The sequence below is a fragment of the Chionomys nivalis genome, chromosome 3 (genome assembly GCF_950005125.1).
Source record: "Chionomys nivalis chromosome 3, mChiNiv1.1, whole genome shotgun sequence".
Taxonomy (NCBI): domain Eukaryota; kingdom Metazoa; phylum Chordata; class Mammalia; order Rodentia; family Cricetidae; genus Chionomys; species Chionomys nivalis.
Window position 1 is genome coordinate 124,528,413 of NC_080088.1, and position 18,904 is coordinate 124,547,316.

General features: G+C 48.4%; 1 protein-coding gene across 1 annotated transcript in view; it reads left to right on the plus strand.

The window, feature by feature from the left end:
- LOC130871433 (RIMS-binding protein 2-like) overlaps window positions 1–18,219 on the plus strand; it is a 79,427-nt gene extending 61,208 nt beyond the window's left edge. Inside the window, 6 exon segments of the mRNA XM_057764768.1 lie at window positions 2,529–2,674; window positions 5,261–5,391; window positions 7,296–7,392; window positions 7,748–7,846; window positions 10,309–10,416; window positions 13,927–18,219. Of these exon segments, the coding sequence (XP_057620751.1) occupies window positions 2,529–2,632 (104 nt within the window). The 3' untranslated portion in view covers window positions 2,633–2,674; window positions 5,261–5,391; window positions 7,296–7,392; ... (1 more) ...; window positions 10,309–10,416; window positions 13,927–18,219.
- Window positions 18,220–18,904: the final 685 nt, after the last annotated feature.

Sequence of the window (18,904 nt, forward strand, 5' to 3'; positions counted from 1 at the left end):
TGGAAACTGGAAGTGTCCCTAAGACATGTGCTCCCTTTCTTACCCACCACTGGCCCCGCCCCCTCGCCATCCACCTCAGTCCTATTCTCTCCACCCACTCATGACGCCTGGGCTTCCTTTTCTTACAAACCATTTGGAATTCAGTCAGTGGGACTCAAAACTGTCCTTTGGCTGTTGGTTGTCACCAACTCATGCTAAGGGTGTCTGCAGATGGGGGCGATAGTGTTGCCATTGGGATAGAGCCATGGGGACAGAAATTCTAAGAAGTGGCATTCGTGAGGTAACAGGGATTGGGAGGATCCAAATAAACCAGGGTTTTGTGTGTGCGCGTACGCACACACACACACACCGTAGGAAAGACACTAAGCAGGAATGGCTGGGGACAATACCAGGTTCGCCATTTCAGAGTGGAAGAAAACTGCTCAGGTGACCCAAATTGGAAAGGATTCAAATCACAGTGAGCAGGAAGTACTGGAACATGATTCTTTCCCCAACCCCAAGAAGAAGCAAAACAGCAGTAGGAATCCCTTCTGGGCTTGTTCCTTCTGCAGGGAAGCATTTGCTTCTGTAGCTCTGCTCTCATCACCAGGCACCTGCTTTACCCTTAAGGATGCCATGGGATGCTGGACGTCCTCAGCTGGTGGAGTGCGACCCACCAAACCCCACCCAACCACTACCACCAAAACCTGTCTTTACTAATCCAAAAGATAGCAAGAGGTGTATGACCAGACTCAAAAAGCATGGACCCCAAGATAGCTGATCAGTGCAGGGCTCTGCTCTCCCAATCCTAGCCAGGCCAAATGTCCCTGACAAAGTGAGCAGAAAAGGGTTTGGGCTGTCTTGTTCAGTGGGACTTCGGTCCTGAGGCTTGAGAGCCAGGGCGGACCCACTCAGAGTTCAGCTCCTGCTCTGCTAGCCAAGTTGCCTGCCCAGTCTCAGTGTTATTGTTGGGCAAAGAAAGGGTGCAGGGCTGCTGGAGATGCCACATGGCCAAATAAACAGGCTTCTATGAATCCTATCTCCACCCTGCCACTCCATGCAGAGATGTCATAGGCAGGAATGGACATTTCTATGGCCCTGAGATTTATGTCATTTAAGGCATTAGAGTAGAATTCCTACTTCAGTGTCCCAGGCCAGGAACTTATTGCTATGACCACAGAAAGTCGGAGATAAAGGAAAAGAAAAGAAAAGGAAAGGTAGGGACATCCCATGCCCAGATAGATATTCAGATATCCTTGTCACTGAGAGCTGAGGACAGCCTGCCTGCACTGTCCTGTCAGATACCCTTGTCAGTAAGAGCCAGGGACAGCCTTTACTGTCTTAGTTGGGACCCTTGTCATCAAATCTTATGCAAGGTTTCTCTGGATTCTTAAGGTGAAGAACTCAAGAGGCTGCAGGCATGTGACTGGCCCCAAAGAGAGTAATGCCATGTAAAAAAGATCACACCCTCCATCCTAATACTTGAAAGAGAATGAGCCCATGGCAGCTCCCTTATCTCTTCTTAGTTCTTGGAGTCACCCAAGACCTTGTGTGAAAAATATAACTTAAACCCAGCACTTTGCACGGTGTGGAAAGACAAAGCCAAGTGCCTGTGAACAGCTCGCAAGGAAACATCCATGTGATAGGCCTATCACTCACCAAGAAGAACATAGGCAGGTGGGCCAAGGAGTCAGTGAGTAATAACCAGGGGTCAGATAACATGTTTCTCTGCTCCTCAGTTCTCTTTGCATGTTAAAACAGTAGCCATTAGGGTCTGGAGAGATGGCTCAGTGGTGAAGAGCAGTTGCTGCTCTTGCAGAAGACCTGGGTTCATTTTCCAGCACCTAAAACTGGCTGTGTGTATTTGGCACACCCCAAATACACACAGTATTTCCCTGCACTGCCCTGTCTGGCTTGACAGCCACTGCTAGCTAGCTGTTGTCACCCAGCTCTCCTCTGTTTGAAACGTGTGGGCTGACTGCTAGAATGTGAAAAATAGCCAGGTAATTTAACTTGTCTCCAGAGGCCTGGGGCAGGAGTTCAGATCTCCCTGAAGAGCTGACACACCTATCCTACATGTGAGGCTGGGGTCTATTTGGAGTCCCTAAAATAGAAGGTATTAGTCTGTGCACTGTGAATATATGTTCTCTAGGTCAGGGTAGACCACTAGTTGGCACTTCCCTGTCTCGATTATAGAGACCAGAAGCAGCAAGGATTAACACACTTCATCAGGCTTAAAAGAAGGGTTCTTACTGCACTAACATTAGAACAGCAGTTTGGTTCTTCCCCCCCCTTCCTGGGGCTGAGACTTCAACTCAGATCACACACATATGCTATATTGGTCACACCCCAAACCTCATTTCTTTTTACTGTAGTTTTATTTTCTAGATAAATCTATATATTCTCTAGGCCGAAGCTGAAAGCACTGTTTAACTGTGGAGTCTTCAGAGTGGAAATGCTGTGATCTTCTGTAGAGGGCACTGAAAACTGGTTGTGGCCTTGGTTCTTCTGACAGCAAACTACTTGTTCTGCTGTTGCTGTAAACTTAGATACCCAGGGGAGCAGAATTCCTGCCATCTGCTTTGGCTTCCTTTTCATCATTGACTGCAAGTGGAGCTCTGTCCCCATCCATTCCTGCTGTGTGGTCAGCTGAAGATTTAAGACGAGGAGGACAAGCAGGTTCACTGGATCCTGTGTACGTGTGTGCTCTTGATTTAGGATCTTCATGTTAGAACTGGCAGGGCATCTCTGTGAGTTCGAGGCCAGCCTGGTCTACAGAGTGAGTTCCAGGACAGGCTCCAAACCTCCACAGAGAAACCCTATCTTGAGAGAAGGGCAAAAACCAACCAAACAAACAAAAAATGGCTGCCTTAACTCCAGACCTATCCTTAGTATTAAACAATTAGAGTACTTATTCTTTAAGAACAAGAAGCCAATTACTCCCTCTTTTTCATCAGTAACAAGTCATACTGGTATGGTTCATCCTTACTATATCAGCCATGGGTTTGTTTGCATGCATATGTTTTCTAGGATAAGATCTCATAGTTTCTTTTCTTTTTTTCTTTTTGGTTTGTCAACACAGGGTTTCTTTGTGTAGCCCTGGCTATCCTGGAACTTGCTCTGTAGACCAGGTGGGACTCGAATTCACATAGACCTAGGCCTGCCTCTGCCTCTTGAGTGCTGGGATTAAAGCATGTGCCACCACTGCCCAGCTGATAGTTTCTTCTTTATTCGTCTCTGAAAAAGCATTGGCTTTATCCTCTAGCAAAGAGAACTTGTGGGCTACTCTTTGCAACCTCCTGGCTGCTTACCTGTGTGTATCCAAGCCTTTCTGCGCTCAAGGGTCAGGAATGCAAAGAGGGTTGGCATCATATTATGGGATAGTGGAAGGGCCTTGGCCAGGTGTGGGCAATGAGTCTGCCCCAGCACACCCACTCTCGACAGTCCACTCTGATACACTGCACAGTAGAAGGTAGGAGGTGAGAAGACAGGAAGGGCTGGCTTCACAGGAGACTAGATTGAGCCCTCAGAGGGGCTGATAGGGAAGATACACAAGGAGACTTAGCAACCAGGATGGGTAGGGACAAGACCCCCCAAGAGCAAGAGCTGGCTGGCGTGTGTGTTATGGGAAGTTTGCCTTGGCCTGCTCTCTCTGATCTGTCAAATGTGGAGGGAACCTGGAAGTCAGTCCTGGCAGAGGATGTGTGTGGGAAGGACATCTCTCCCCGACCTCTATTTAACTGCCTGAGACAAAATAAAGGATTATTTGTTTTTTAAATCATATTTGCTTACTTACTTGTTTATGTGTGTTTGTGTAGGCGGAGTGCACACACCATGGTCCACGTGTGGCACTTTTCCTGTGGAGCGGTATAGCCAGCTGATTTTGTGTGTGTGTGTGTGTATGAGTGTTTTGCCTGTGTGTGTATTGTGTGCCATATACATGCCTGGTCAGAAAAGGGCTTCTGATCACCTGGAGTTACGGATGGTGTGAGCTGCCACGTGGGTGCTAAGAATCAAACCCATGCCCGTTTGCAAGAGCAGCAAGTGCTCCTAAGTATGCGCCATCTCGGGTTAGGGTTAAGGTTTAGGGTTAGGGTTAGGGGAAAAGAAAGTATGCGCCATCTCTCCATCCAGTCTCTGGTTTTGTGTTTTGAAATGTACTGCTAGGCTTAGGAGCTACATTTTTCGTGTGCCTTCTGAGCAAGAAGTCACACACTGGGCTAAATACAGCCCCATTTCTGTCTCAAGTGCTTAGGAGCTCAGCCATATTTGCCATCTCCAGCTGTGTGTGGCTGTTGTCACATTGCTGTGGCAGAATTGAGTGGTGGGACAGTGACCATGGTGACCTTTGCAGATTGACCCGTTCTGGCCCGTTTCTTACATGTTTTCCTTTTCCCTGCTTTCTGATTCATTCAGTATGGTCCCCATGGTTCTAGTTAGTTTCATTTGAATCTTGTTTTCAAATTGTTCTTTTTAAGTTATAAACTTGGTAGCTTTTTCAGTTCCCTGGAAGGTGGGTGGTGCCCTCACCCATCCTCCAGAGGTAGCAGTGACATTGGGCACTGTGGTAGTACATCAGGATCACATGTTTAATTCCTGTCCTCAGCCATAGGCAGGCACATAGCACAGGCACTGTCACAGCTACTGAGCCACAAATTCTGTGACAAAATTCACAAGTTCTTAGATGTGCACTGGCAGTGAAGCACAGCGGCAGAGTGCTAGCCTGGCTCGTGAGGACCTGGTCTCATCCCTAACACAGTAAACAAGCAGCACCCCACACAGCAGCAGAGCCCCCCCAGGACATGACTCCAGAGTCACAGTAGGTTAGATGTGCAGTGTACCCCAGTGTGTCAGACTTCAGGGGGCTGAGGCAGGAGGATCACATGCTTTAAGTCAGTTCATTGACTTACAGAGACCACATCTCACGAAAAGAAGATAAGGTTCTTAGAGGCCAATGATTAGACAGATGTTAGAAACAGTAGTAGTTTTCCCAGTAGACTATACTGGAAACCCCTGTGATAATAAACAGATATTACAGCAAGCCTGCAGCCCTCCACCAAAACAGCACACCCAGTTCGTCAGATACAAGGAAAAGACCCAAGACTCAGGAAGGACTCAGTCAGCAAGTCTAACTTGGCTCTGCAAAGCAGCAAAGTACACAACTCATTGGAAAAGTAATAGCATGTCTGTCTTGTTTCTGTTGTATGATTGTTCTTCTCTGTGGTAAACGTAGGCTTTACATATGCCTTAACTTAATGAAATCATTCTTGCTTTCTTCCAGCCATGGTCTGAAAAAGCTCTTTAGTTGCCATGGGATAGCAATTGCAGTTGAATATTTTTGGAAGCTTGGCAACAGAAACATCACTGTGTTTGTCCCACAGTGGAGAACAAGGCGTGATCCTAATGTCACAGGTGAGGCCTAGTGACTTTTCCATATTTCTGGTTAGGTATTCAATGAACTGGCTTCAAATTGCAACACAAGGTACTTAGAATAGAATCACACATGTGGGCAACAGGTTGAATGACGAAATTCTGAATAGTTTCTGTCTGGTAAAATATCAGTTGAAAACTCGGTGTGGTGGCACACACCTGTAATGCACTCAGGAAGGAGTAGAGGACCAGAGCTGTCCCTGGCTGTAGAGAGCTGCATGGAGTCACACCTGATGGCTATGTGTAGAGAGCTGCGTGGAGTCGCACCTGATGGTGCTGGCTCCCGCCCTCCGCGATCCCGAAAGCGAGTGCTCTCTGTGATAATCAACTCCTAATATCAACTAGGCCTGACTTATGCTATTATCACGCAATGACTGTCAGCTGCTTGCATATGCGTGAACCTATGGGCAGTGCCCACCTGGCAATCTGAGGTTGGTGGCCCAGGCCTACTTAAGGGCTGGGAGAGGTTTGCCCGGAGGGAGAGAGAGAGAGAGAGATTTTACAATTGTCAAAAGGTCCTGAATAAAACTGCAGTGAGAAGAGCTCCGGTGGTCGCGTCATCCTTGCTGGACGAGGGTGGCCGCGACACCAGGCTACACAGTAGAATTTTTGAGGCTGGCCTGGGATAGACATGCCTCTCAGTTGAGGAGTGTTGTATTATAAAAGGGAGTGGTTAGGAAGGATAGAAGGCTAGCATTGCTGTTAGAAGTTAGGTGTCTCCACTAGGTTCGGCTTTGGAATATTTAAATAATGTTTCTTTAAAATAGTTACTTGGCCAGTTTTCTGTCTTCAGATAACGTCTTTCCAGTAGTCTGAGGGCTTATTAGGAACCGTTTCTGTTTGCCATTGGGTCCTCTGTGCAAAACTACAGCCCCCACACAGGAAGTTTGGACTTACTGTGTTGTAAAATACTCCAGAGAACATAAGGTTGTTTTTGTCCTGGGTCATCATAGACAAACGGGGCGGGGGGGGGGGGGGAGAGGCTGTGGCAGGCACAGCACACGAGGGCTCCTAGAAAGGAGAGGTAGCACGGGGCAGAGGGGAACATTTGTCCAGCTCAGAAACAGGAAGTGAAGTCTAGTGCTGAAGCCAGTCCAGTACACTCCACTTCCAAGTGTTCCTAGCTTTCTTTATCTGGGAGATGTCAGAACAGAAGGTCCTGGAGGAGCTAGGTGGATTCACTCATTGCCTAGCAGAGTCTTATTGCATGTGCACTGGGCAGCTGCAAGGTAGGAAACCCCAGTGTGGGCAGGTCAGCTCAGGTCACTGGCAGCTGCTTTGGTAGGAAATGCAAACCCAGGAATCTTATGTCTCAGCTTCTCTTGCCTGTGACTGCTTTCCCACAGAAGAGCATCAGCCCTCCCTCTTGTCGCTAGTGTGCCTGGGACAATCGGGCTTGTACAGACCACTGAGATTAACTGGGAGAGAAGGCTAGCCTTTCTTGACTGGAGCAAAGCGGTTTGTTCCTGCTCCTGCCTCTGCATCTAGAGGGCTCTTCCCCTCCGCACTCCCACTTTTGGGGGACTCTTGTCACTTCCTTTTCTGTATTCTACTTGTCATATATACCTTTGGAAGAGTTCTTGAGGGCAGCATTGATAAATTACAGGCTTATGGTTTAGTCTCAAGAGGAAATGAATTTAATATTTGTTTGTTTGTTTGTTTGTTTAAAAACTACCCAGTCAGTTCCTATGCAGGGTTTATCTTAGTATGAGTCTTAATTGATTTTCTTTTTTCTACTTGATCTGGTAGTTAGTAAAATTGAGTCAGTAGGAAAACGAGGTTTTCTGCAAGTCCCCAAGTGAAGTTATTTGGGTTTGCGTCCATTTGTTTACACATCTGGGAAAGATGGCCTTTACTGAACACACATCAACTTCTTCCACAAACAGAACAGCACTTCTTAAACCAGCTCCAGGAGCTTGGAATATTAACTTTAACTCCTGCCCGGATGGTCTTTGGAGAACGGATTGCTTCTCATGATGACAGGTATGAAGGGCTGTTTTCTTTCCCAAGGTGGGAGTGGGGTGGTGAGGAGCCAGCTGCCTGCCACCAGGCTGGTGTGCACTCTGAAGGGATCTGCTTGCTCAGTTTTAAAACTCGTGATCAAAGTCACTACTAAGTTTATATATTCTATGGGGTTAGGAATGGCACAGAAGACACCATTGTGTTAAGTTTGATTTTATTTAATTTAGTAAAGTATGTCTGAAGTGAGAAAAGGCAGATATATGTAGTTGGTTTTCCTTTTTATTCCTTTTTTTTCTTCCTTGAGACAGTCTCACCATGCCGCCCTGTCCTATAACACTACGTAAATCACAGATCTGAGTGAATCTCTGCATTTCAGGCCAGCCAGGGTTACCTGGTGAGATCCCACCTCCCAAAAGGAGGAATTTGGATTCCAAGCTTCTCCAGTGATATGTAATTTTTGCAACTCTATTCTGGTGTAAGTAGTGACAAGCGTGGTGTCTGTTGCCCTTGGCCTGTCTGCCCCTTCTCTGCATTGTTCTGTGCGTTCCCACCCCTTCCAGTGAAGACAGTGCTTCACGTGTTACCCACACTGCTATGTGCTGGAATGGGAAAGAGGTGACCTAGGAGCACTGCAGACATTCCCTCACTGATAGGAAAGAGATGAGCTTAGATGGCGTGCATTCAAGGTACTGTCAAAGAGCGGTGTGAGGAGAGCTGAGGGAGGGCAGCACACGGGTTGGGAGCTTTCCTGGAAATCTGTCCTGGAAGGGCCGTTCTTGTCCACATCGTCACAGGCTCAGGAACCCTGAAGTGCTTGGGTGGAAAAGCAAGTAGGTCAGTAGGCACAGGAAAAGCCTTCAGGCCTCTCACAGCCAAGGGATTCGAACCCAGGAACAGGCGTGCAGATGAAAATTCCTCTTGGTTTACGTTGCTCTCTGGGTTTCAGAGAGTATAGTTATGTGTCCTGGTGGGAAGCCTCACTATCTGCTTTTATTGAAGCACATAGCACCGTTGACAAGTCATGCCCTTTAGAAGTGAACTGAAATGTTTATTAACAAGGACCTTAGCCAAGTGTGGTGGCTCCAACATCCCAGCATTTTAGAGGTAGAAGCAGGAGGATCAGGAATTCAAAGTCATGCTCAGTTACATAGTGAATTCTAAGCTAGCCTGGAATTTGTGAGTTCCTGTTGGGGAGTGAGGGTGGTGGTGAAAATAAAAACAAATCTAACTTCCCCAAGTTCCTAAGAGTTAGGAATCTGTTAAGTTGTTTTCAGTCCCGCCTAGGAGTCGCTGCCACCGTGAAGACGAGCGGCCGCCTGCACCTTAGAGTCCAGTGATTGGGGCTTTTGTTTCACTGTCTTTGTTCGTGCTCAAGAAATAACACTTCCATTCCTTTCACAATGTTTGTTGTTTTGTCTTGTATTTTAGATAGTTTCTCAGTAGGCAGCCCTGACTGTTCTTGGAACTCATTACGTAGACCAGGCTGTGCTCAAGCTCACAGATAGCTGCCAGTCTCTTCCTCCCAAGGGCCAGGATTAAAGATGTGCACCGCTATGCCTGGCTACTCACAGATATTTTAAGAGGGTTTAGACAGGGGTTATCTTCAGCAACAAAACAAAATACTTTACTCTTACTCTCTTTCATCACTGTGTGTACATGAGACCCTGTGTGCTGGAACACACCTGCAATCCCAGCACCAAAAGGTCAGGGTCATCCATTAGTTCAAGGCTGACCTAGGACAGTTAAGACCCTCTCACACATAGGGCTAGGAGTTTAGTGATAGAGTCCAAAGGGATCCCCAGTTCTCCAGAAGGTTGCGGGTGACCCCAAAATGACAGTCATGGTCATACAGTCTGCTTAAGCAGACTTAAGGAGTGCTGTCAGAGATGAAGGCTCCCATGTGCAGCATTCCTGCCTAGCAGAAAGAGCCGCTTCCTTTGGCTATGTCTGTGGTTACATAGCAAGCCCAAAACTAACCTTCAGGCTCCTCCAGTCCCTAGTAACTTGTATGTGTTATGACTATCCGAGCCCCCTGCTAATCTCACTGTTCCCTCTCCCCTGCACTATGCTTCCAGACTGGGGACCACTCTCTTCGGAATGGCAAACAAGGCCCTCTCGATATTCATTCTTTTCAGCTTCTCTTTCTCATCATGTCTCCACGACCCCTGCCCTCCAACACACCTGAGAAGTATCCACAGCCAGTCTGCATTTCTCTCTCTGCTCTGGACCCTTCCAGATGCATCTGGCTGCTCTCTCTCTCCTATCCAACAATGTAAAAACTTCCCCCAGCCATCCAACCACGGAGCAGCCATCTTGGTTTATTTCCTGTGCCCCCACTTGTGCTTGCCTCACGTGTCAGGCCCTTAGTTTGATCCCAGCAGCACTACAACTTGTTTAAAATCACAAAAGGCACCTCATCACCACGTGTTCTTTTGTAATTGAGTGAATCTATCTATCTATAGGCCAAAATGATGATGTTTTCTTGAAGCAAAGCAAAAAATTGATCTTTAAATATTTGCAGAGCTGATTGTCAACTAAACCTGACAACAGAAAGCTGAAGTATCTCACAGGCCCCTTACCTTTAGCTTGTCCTCGGCTCAACTGGAAGCGGAAGTATCTCACAGGCCCCTTACCTTTAGCTTGTCCTGGACTTAGGTCTTCATGCATTGTCACCACAGTTTATTGGGGATCTGTTCTAGAAAATGTAGGAATCAGTTGAAATTATTTTTTGTGGAAATAGATTGCATGAAAAAAGTTGTTTTATAATCCCACTGATAATTCCAGAGATGCTTATTGTTTTATCCATCTTCAGTTGACGGGTCCTGACTTCTGTGTATCCAACCTTGTTTAAAGCGGCTATTTTCTTATTTCATTATAGCCCAGCTTCTCTCAACGAGGGGTGCTGTTTGCTCATCTTGAACTCTCTTGTAACCATAGGTTCCTGCTACACTTAGCGGACCAAACTGGGGGCATAATTGTAACAAATGATAACTTCAGAGAGTTCGTGACTGAGTCGGTGTCCTGGAGAGAAATTATTACAAAAAGGTAATCTTGTTTTACTTTGCTGTGATCTGCATTTTGGTGTTTGCTTCTTGTTTGCATTTAGTCTGATGTGCTGCTTGCCAGGTGGTAGGCCCAGGAGAGGGTGAAGGGGGCTCCTAGGAGCACCTGTAAGATGGGACCTCAGCCATCTCAAGTGTCAGCTCTGGGTGCTGTGACTTCAGCAGGAGCGTAGCACAAAAACAATATGCCGAGGGAGGGGGCAACTAACTGCGGGCTCGGGCAAGTCTAGTTTCGATGGCTGGTGTTTTCCATGAGTTTAGCGTGCAGCTTTCCTTGTTGCTGCCGCTGTGAACATGTCAGTCATGAACTGCTGACAAGCAGTGAATGCTGGCTTCCATGAGCCCACCGAAGACTTGACACTCGAGCGGCTGCTACCCACAAGAAGCGAGAGTGCTGTGCTGTGCTCAGGGAGAAGGCAGATGTGCCGTAGATCTGAAGCAAATAGGAAATGTGCAGGGCAGTGCGGGTAAGCAACACATCTAGACACGTGTGTCTCTCAGATTTCACAGTCGGCCCTTGTCTCAGACTTACAGCTTGCTACGTCCGAACAGGGTTTCTGAAAGCTTGGGCTGATGAGATGTGCCAAGCCTGAGGACCTGGAAGTCTCCAGAACCACACAGGAAAGAGAGAACCAAAGTTGTGGGCACACAAATAAGGAAACAATGTAACTTTAAAATTTTAGAAGAAAGACAAACCTCGGCTGCAGACTCTTGGATGAAAGTAAATTACTTGAGACATTTGAGCTCTGTGTCCCTAAGAAGGTCTTGGTAATGGGTGGAGGAAAGTTTGACCTGGTGGGCACAGTTGATGAGTTGTTGAACTTCTCAGGTGCTGGTGTGTGCTAGACACCAGTCTGCACACAAGGAGGCTCCCACCAACCCACTACTTTTAGACCTCACCTCACAGAAGCAACTTGGATACCAAAATGTACATCACAGACATAGATGCTAGGATTTTTTAAGTTTAATTTAATTTTATTTATTCATTTATTCTAGAGAGGAGCTTACTACATAGCTGTCACAGGCTCCATCTCTCCTGCCTCTGGAGTGCGGGATTAAAAGCATGTACCACCATGCCCAGTCGGTTATTTCTAGACCCCACGGTGTTCCGTGTTTCCGGCAAGTTTCTGCTCAGCAGGCCCAGGTCCCTGTCCTGGATGAGTGATACTAGGTCAGCCTTGGCTTTCTCTGCTGAGGACGATGTTTTCTGAATCAGAGGCGTGCCTATGAACATGTTCTTTTTTCTCACTTTCACTTTGGCACACCTGCTGAGTCCCAAGCTGAATGTCTCTAATCGTGTTTTCTCATCTGGTAGAAAACAGAATGCCTGGCTGGCGTGTGGATGAGACTTGCAGGCAGCTGAGAGGACCTTCTCGCAGGACTGTGTCCACAACAGAAGTTAGAACGCTTTCACTTGTGTGTGGGGTTGCTTCCTCTCCAGGCAGATAGCACTGGGAATGTTCAGGCTGACCATTGTCCCAAAACGGGGTGTCTCCTGTGAGGAATGTTCCATTTCCTCAGCAGTGAAAGGGACTGATGGTCAGCACTGTGACTTTCTGTGTTGTAGGCTGCTTCAGTACATGTTCGTGGGGGACATATTTATGGTTCCTGATGACCCTCTGGGAAGAAACGGACCTCGGCTAGATGAATATCTTCGAAAGGAGGGCTTTCTTAGATATTTCTGTATATCCCCTTGTATGTCAAAGGGTTTTTATTTTAACCAAATGTTGTGCTTTGCAACAAATGCTGTCCTTGAAAAATAGAAATGGCACTTGAATGTCTTCTAGGCCGTAATTAGACTTAGCGATGTGTGACCTGTATAGAAGCCAGTCATGGAAGCAGCCCAAGGCTAATCTTCACTGTGGTCTTTTTCAGTGTTGTTTTGCCTGCCTGCCTGCCTGCCTGCCTTAGACTGTTTCCTCTGAGTCAGCAAGCTAAGCTCAAACTCTGATCTTCTGCCTCTGCCTCATGTGCCAGGGTCTAGGCCTGCCCTGTGTGGGGATCCTTTTCATTTTACTCTAAGAGCACACAGACATTCATGAGGGTCTCAGAAGAAGCAGGTTTTCAAGCTGGTGCTAATTTGTAGGTCACTGCTCCCCGGGATCTCTGTGGATGCCTTCCCATGCACTTTGTGCAGCCATTTCTTTGGAGTGTCCAGTGCTGCCGTGAACTTGTGTCCTGCTCAGGAACTGCTGTGGGGGTGGGGTGAAGGCCCACAGCTACTGTTTACCATCTCTGCATGGGAAAGCCTGCTTGCTTTATTGTTTGCCACTGAGAAGTAGAGGTTATTTCTACGCTAAGAATTCTCAGGTGACCTTGTTAACCACCTCCTCCTTCATGCTAGCCTAGTGGCAGACCTTCTTTGTTTTAAAACAAAAGTGAGCTGTGTTTCTGTGCATCTCCTGGCAGGTTTTTGTGTGGGGTTGGTCTAGGTACCTAAAAGGAGAACATAGAATCTGTCCCGTCTTTCAAGGCTGCTAGTTGGTCATTTGTAGCCTGAGCCTTTGGGATCATCAGTTTGAACTTGGTGGTGCACCGCGGTGGGTTGATTTTCACCCAGGGATCTTCTTCAGTGGAAACTGACACACTTGGAAAGTCTTGGCCTTGTTATCATTTCTCTGGGAGCCATTGGGTTTTATCACACTGTTTGAGGCGTTGACTCGGGCCAAGGACATGGCAGCCTGCTGTAGGCTTTTCCAGTCCAACCACTCAACCCCACATCTTCTATGGGAAATCCTCATAGGATTTTAGGCCTCAAGGCCTGTGTTTGAGGCTGTGTATGGGCCCCATGCTAAGCTGAGGTCCAGGTCAAACTAGAGGTGAATTCTTTGCTACCTGTTCCACTCCTTCAGTAGCCTGGGGGCAGGATCAGCCCTGCTGGTCCTTTACCCTCTCACCTAGTGTCATCTTCAAAGTGCTTCAAGGTCCTTCCTGAGGGGATGCCGCTAATGTTAATGGAGCTTTTGCAGGCTGTCAAGCTTCTGACGTTGATGGCACTGTTAGCCCGGGTTCTCAGCTACAGATAAAATTGGTGGGAGTTTTTAAGCAGGACAGGTGTCCCTGGATGCTTAGACAGCACCATGTGCACAGGCATTCAGAGCACACTTGCCCCACCCAGACCTTGCTGGAGACAGGGATTCCAGGAGCCTCTTGGAGTTGCCTCTGCCCAGAGGGATTCCTCTCCCCAGTCAGCTGACACTGCCTAGAATAAAACCCCCAGATGAGCAGGAACCTTGTAGAAGCAACAGCCTTGGCCCACCCTCAGAGAGCAGACTGGGAGGGGCTGTCCGTCCCAGAGGTGCTTGTTCCCTTATTGGTCTGGAAATGGTGCCAGTGCCCTGTCAGCCACTCTGTGGGGGCTGATCTCACATCCCCTTGGCTCTGTGGCCTTCAGAAAACATGGAACTAGCTAGCATCTAGCTCCTCTGTGTCAAGCGTACGTGCTTTACAGGGTTTCTCACTGCCGCTCTCTCCATGGTCACTTTATCCACAGAGACATGCAGCCACTACTCAGTGTCCTGCCAGATGTGGGCATGTTCGATCCTAGCTTCCGGAGCCCCAACACCCAAGTAGCCAACACCAGCCACCAGCCTCCATCCCGGAACCAGGGAGCCTCTTCAGGCCCTTGGCTTCCTCAGCAGCCCCACTTCACACCCCTGGCCACCGTTCCCAGTATGCAGCAGAACCTTCTCGTACCAGCACAGAGATCTTCCGCAGAGACCAGTGAGCTGAGGGCGGCTCTGCTGAAGATCTTCCCTGACTCTGAGCAGAAACTGAAGATCGACCAGATCCTGATAGCTCATCCATACAGGAAAGACCTGAATGCCCTTTCTGCCCTGGTACTGAACTGAAGGCTGGGCTGAGAGCCCACTGCTGATGGGGACCAGAGGAAGCCGCCTACTGTGGAGTCCCTTACTGGGGAGAAGCTTTCCAGAGTGCACAGTGCTGCTCTCGGTAGGAGAAGGAAGGGATGTGTTTTATATATACAAAAGTCTGGATTTTCAAAGCCAGCTTTTTCCTATATATAAATTATGCTGCTATTACAGATTGAACATTTTCTGTAAAAGAAAAGTACATTTTCTGCCTGTTCAGAACTGTTTAATAGCAGTTACTCTTGAGTGTATTTACAACTTTATGTTTTTTAAACTATTTTCCTTAAAGCTGAAGAAAAATTGACAAATGAATATGGTTAGCCTTTCTAAATAAAATTAAAAAATAAAAAAAAGGGGATTGCTTCCTTAAGGAAAGCAAGCCCTCTTAAAGTATATTTTCTTGAGGTGATCTGTTCTGTCCCCTCACATGGTGTGTGCTCCCCTGCCTTCCTCCTTGCAGCTGGCCCGCTCCACTCTTCTGGGTCTTCTCAGCAGCCATCTGTGAGAGTGCAGAACTGGAGCCACTAGATGGCACTTGGTGCCTGGCTGTAGTCAGCGACAAGACAAAGTCAGACTCAGAAGAGCAGGGTGACAATTCAGTCCATTCAGTTCCATCCTTCTTCCTCTCCGCTGGACAGAGAAGGGAAACGAGTCCCAGCGTACTCCCTGATTGGCCCAGCTCCCTAATGCCCTCCCCAGCTGAGGCCACCATGTTCCTGATCTGATTCCACAGAAGGTGAGGTAGGATTGGAGAGTCTGCTGAGGAACTCCCTTCTGTGGCCAGCATGAGTCCACAGCCCACAAGTATGGGGAAGAATCCCATGTGGAGTTTGTACAGCTTTGCCAAAAGTTTTCTATTCTCAAGGATGACCCAAGCCAATAAATAGCATAAGTAGTTTCAGAAGGGGTCTCAAAGCCCTGCTGTTTCCCTCTTCTGTCTTTTAGTGGTCTCTAGCTGCTCTTCCCGAGTCTTTCAGAACCAGTTATCTCAGTATCATCTCTTCTCAGTGTAGCTTGAATTCTGTGTCTGTGAAACATTTCCTGGTCATTCTTAGCATCTTGACTCTCACCTAGACCTTTTAAGGGCTCTGTGTTTTCCATCTATACTGTGTCCCAGCCATCACAGTCAATTCCACTGCTCTGTGGATTGTGTCTTTCTTCTGGTCTCACAGTTAGTGACTGAGGATGTGGTGCTGGTTGGTTCTCTGTGGTGCAGGGACTATGTAGATCCCAGGATGCTGTCACCATGCATATACTTGGTTTCATTTGATCCCTGCATCCCTCAGGAGATGAATACAGAGCTTTCTAGGTGGCCACGGTTGTACTTCAGTCATGTTCTCCTGAATTCATTGACGATGTAACCTGCTGGGGAGTCGTTTGTCATCTGTCACTTGGGCTTTTGAGACCTGCAGGCAGTTAAAGTAGAAAACAGACTTTGCAAGGTCCAGGAGTAGACTCACTACAGCCTTCTGCCCCAGCTTCTGAGCACAGTAAAGGTGCCAAGGTGGAGCCATCCCCAGGACCTCCTGGTCTACTCAGCCCCAGTCCAGCATTCCTGGGAACAAGGAGAGTCAGGATGCTCTGTAGAGCACAGGGGCCACATCCTGATGCTGGCAGGGAGCAAGGAGCACGAGCTTTCCCAGACTTTCCAGGCAGATTTACTTTGTTGTGTAACCTCTGTGTTCTTAGTATTGTTTCTGAGATACCTGCCTGTGTCCCCTTCCCCATATAGGAGGGAAGAAAAGTTGGAGGAAATCGAGAGGCATTAATTACTGTGTAGATTATAATGTGAAATATAATTCTAGACTCTCTGTGAAATTCATCACCTTTAGGGGTAGCATCCAAATCCCACTCACAACCTGCTTCTCTGCCTCATCCCAAGCTCTGTTGCTGTTAGGTACTTGTAGATGCCCAGCCTCCACCCCTCAGTGCCTCCACAGTGAACTGTGGAGTGTCTTGGCATTCCTCCGTATGTGGAGTACCTCTGCCTCCTGCATATCCTGACATTTGGGCGAAGTGGTCAACGTGGCTGAGACTGATCATTTTGGTCATTGGTCAAGTATCTGATGCTTACAGAGGTTGAAAGGATAAGTAACTAGTGTAGGTGATGGACTTCCAGCCGCTGTGCGCATGCGTGCGTGTGTCGCAGGAGCTGTCCTGGTCCAGTGTGGTGGCACCATGGTTGGCAGACTCGGCTTTGAGACAGGATGGAGTTGTGTTTACACGGGCTTGCGAATGTGTAAAGCAAGAAAGAAGGCTCCACCCTTCTTGCCACTGCCAAGTACCGAGTCCCTCCCCCTGGTAGGGGCAACGGCTGCAGACCCTGTGGCCTCTGCACCATGCTCACCCTGGTCCTAGCCTGCCTCTCGCATCTCTTCCAATGCTTCCCCATCCTCAGCACTCTGAGCCATCTCAGCTGGGTCCATTAGTTGCACTGTTCACTGGCATTACCACCTTCCTGTTCCCTTTGGTCCCTGAGGTTAAAACGCCCTGCATTTTGTTGCTGATGCTTTACTCTGCCTTCCCACGTTTTCACTCCCCAGTTTGCACACTTGGCTTCTGCTCACCACATGGGAGGAGCCTGGGCAATCACTGGTTGCCGTTTCATTGTTAATGTAATAGCTACAGACAGGGAGGCCATTGGCCTTATTTCTTCCATTTTCCTTCTAGATGCTCTGCATTCCTTTCTTCTCCTTGAAGGCCAATTCTTAATGCAGTTTCTCCACCGGTGGTTCTAAAACTGGGCCACACTTAGGACGCCAGTGAAAAGGGCAGCCCTTGCTAAAATGCAGGTTATCACACACACCCTGAGGTGTGGGCTCTGCGGTAGAGGAAAGCCTGGAGGCTTGTCCCTTCCACACACCCTGAGTGGCTCCCAGTTGGTGGCCTGGAACTGCACTTTGAGAAGCTGCACTTATTGTAGGAGGTCACCACTCTTTCCTAATGTCACCATTCATGGTGGTGACACTAATCCTGTCACTAAGCCTATGGGATCATGACTCCCAGAACCTCAGGAGCTCGGCCTCCATTCTATCATCTTCTATCATCTATTCCCTTGTATCCTTCTTGGCCCTTGGCTTGCTACTGCTCCCCACTTCCCACAATCCCCCGTGACACTATTCTCTCATGGGTCCCTCAACACTAGGCCACTTTACAACTCCCCTCTCCCAGACTCCAGGGAGCTCATTCAGGTTCATCTAGAAGAGCGTTTTTGTGTCCTCCTCCTCCTCCTCCTCTTCAGCTGCCACCAGAGCATCGAGTTCCTGTCCTCTGAGCCGAGCGCCCATGGCTGTTGCCCCATGGCCAGACTTGACTATCTATTGTCTATCCCTGCCACGATGCTCACCCGCCATCCAGATCTGGGTTCCCAGGGGCCCTATCCATGCTTATTTCTCTTCTAGAAATGGCCCTCTGCCCTACAGCCCTCCTCAAAGGCCCAGCCCTGAGTCTTCTTTGTGCCCTGAACAGAAGCAGCTCTGTGGTATTCTGTGACCCCCACAGCACTTGGTGTCTCGCTTCTGGCTCTTGCCTCTCCGGCAGGTGTAGCTGCAGCCAGCTGTGTACTGTGTTGCCTCCCTCTAGACTGTGAGCTCCTCGCGGGCAGGGACCCTATGGTCACTCTGTATCTCTTGTGGCACCTAACAGTGCCTTGCACTTGGTAGGTGCTCAATAAATGTCTGTTCAAGTGAACTGGAGGATGGTGCCTTCTTGACTGGGGGAACTTTGTTGATCGTGTTCTAGAGATGGGACCCACCTCTGTCAGATGTAGGGGAGGCTTAGCTTGCCTGCTTCACTCTGTCCCCCTTCCCTAGGGCCTTCAGCACATGCCATCCTGGTCAACTTGCCCAGACCTGGAATCCTGACCAGATGGAACCGTCCAAAGCAGACAGTTGGCTTAGATAGATCTCACCTGCCAGTCTTCCTCAGAGATTTTGCCCATTGTGCTGCGAGCACCCACAACCATTAGCGCCATTTTCTGCCATGGGGAAGAAACATGAGCAAGAGACCGGCCCTGAGTTCTGAGCTCACTTTGTCAAGGAGACCTTCCTCAGGTGTCAGGAGGCCCAGGGTTTGCGAAGTGCGCCCTGATGCTGAAGCAGTTTCATGTTAGTTCATCCTGTGAGATCAGGTGTCTACACAGAGTGAAGCGCCTCCCTGTCCTTAGCAGAGCCTGGAAGATTGGAGAGCAGGCGTCCAGCTTGATGTTCAGGAAGGTTCCAAAGACTTGTGCTAATAGCCCACCAGGATGAGCACCTAGTCTGGGTGTCAGCATGCCACTCTGTCCTGCAATCCAGGCTGTCCTTGAATTCACCGCAGTCCTCCTGCCTCAGCCTTCCAAGTGTTGGAGTTACAGGTGAAACCCACCATACTTTGCTCCACTGGTTTTGAGAACCAAAAGCAACTCAGATTTCCATTGTCCAGACACGTGGTGCTGTCAGTACCAGGGGTGACTTCTGGGGAAGCAGCTGAGCCAGTGTCCTTCAGCCAGTGCAGAGATGCATCCCAGGGGCTGGACTTGCCCCCCCTGACTCCTCCTGTTTGGTGGCTTTTGCTGCAAATCACAGGGCTCTATGCTGCAGACTGTAGCTTCTAGGGTTT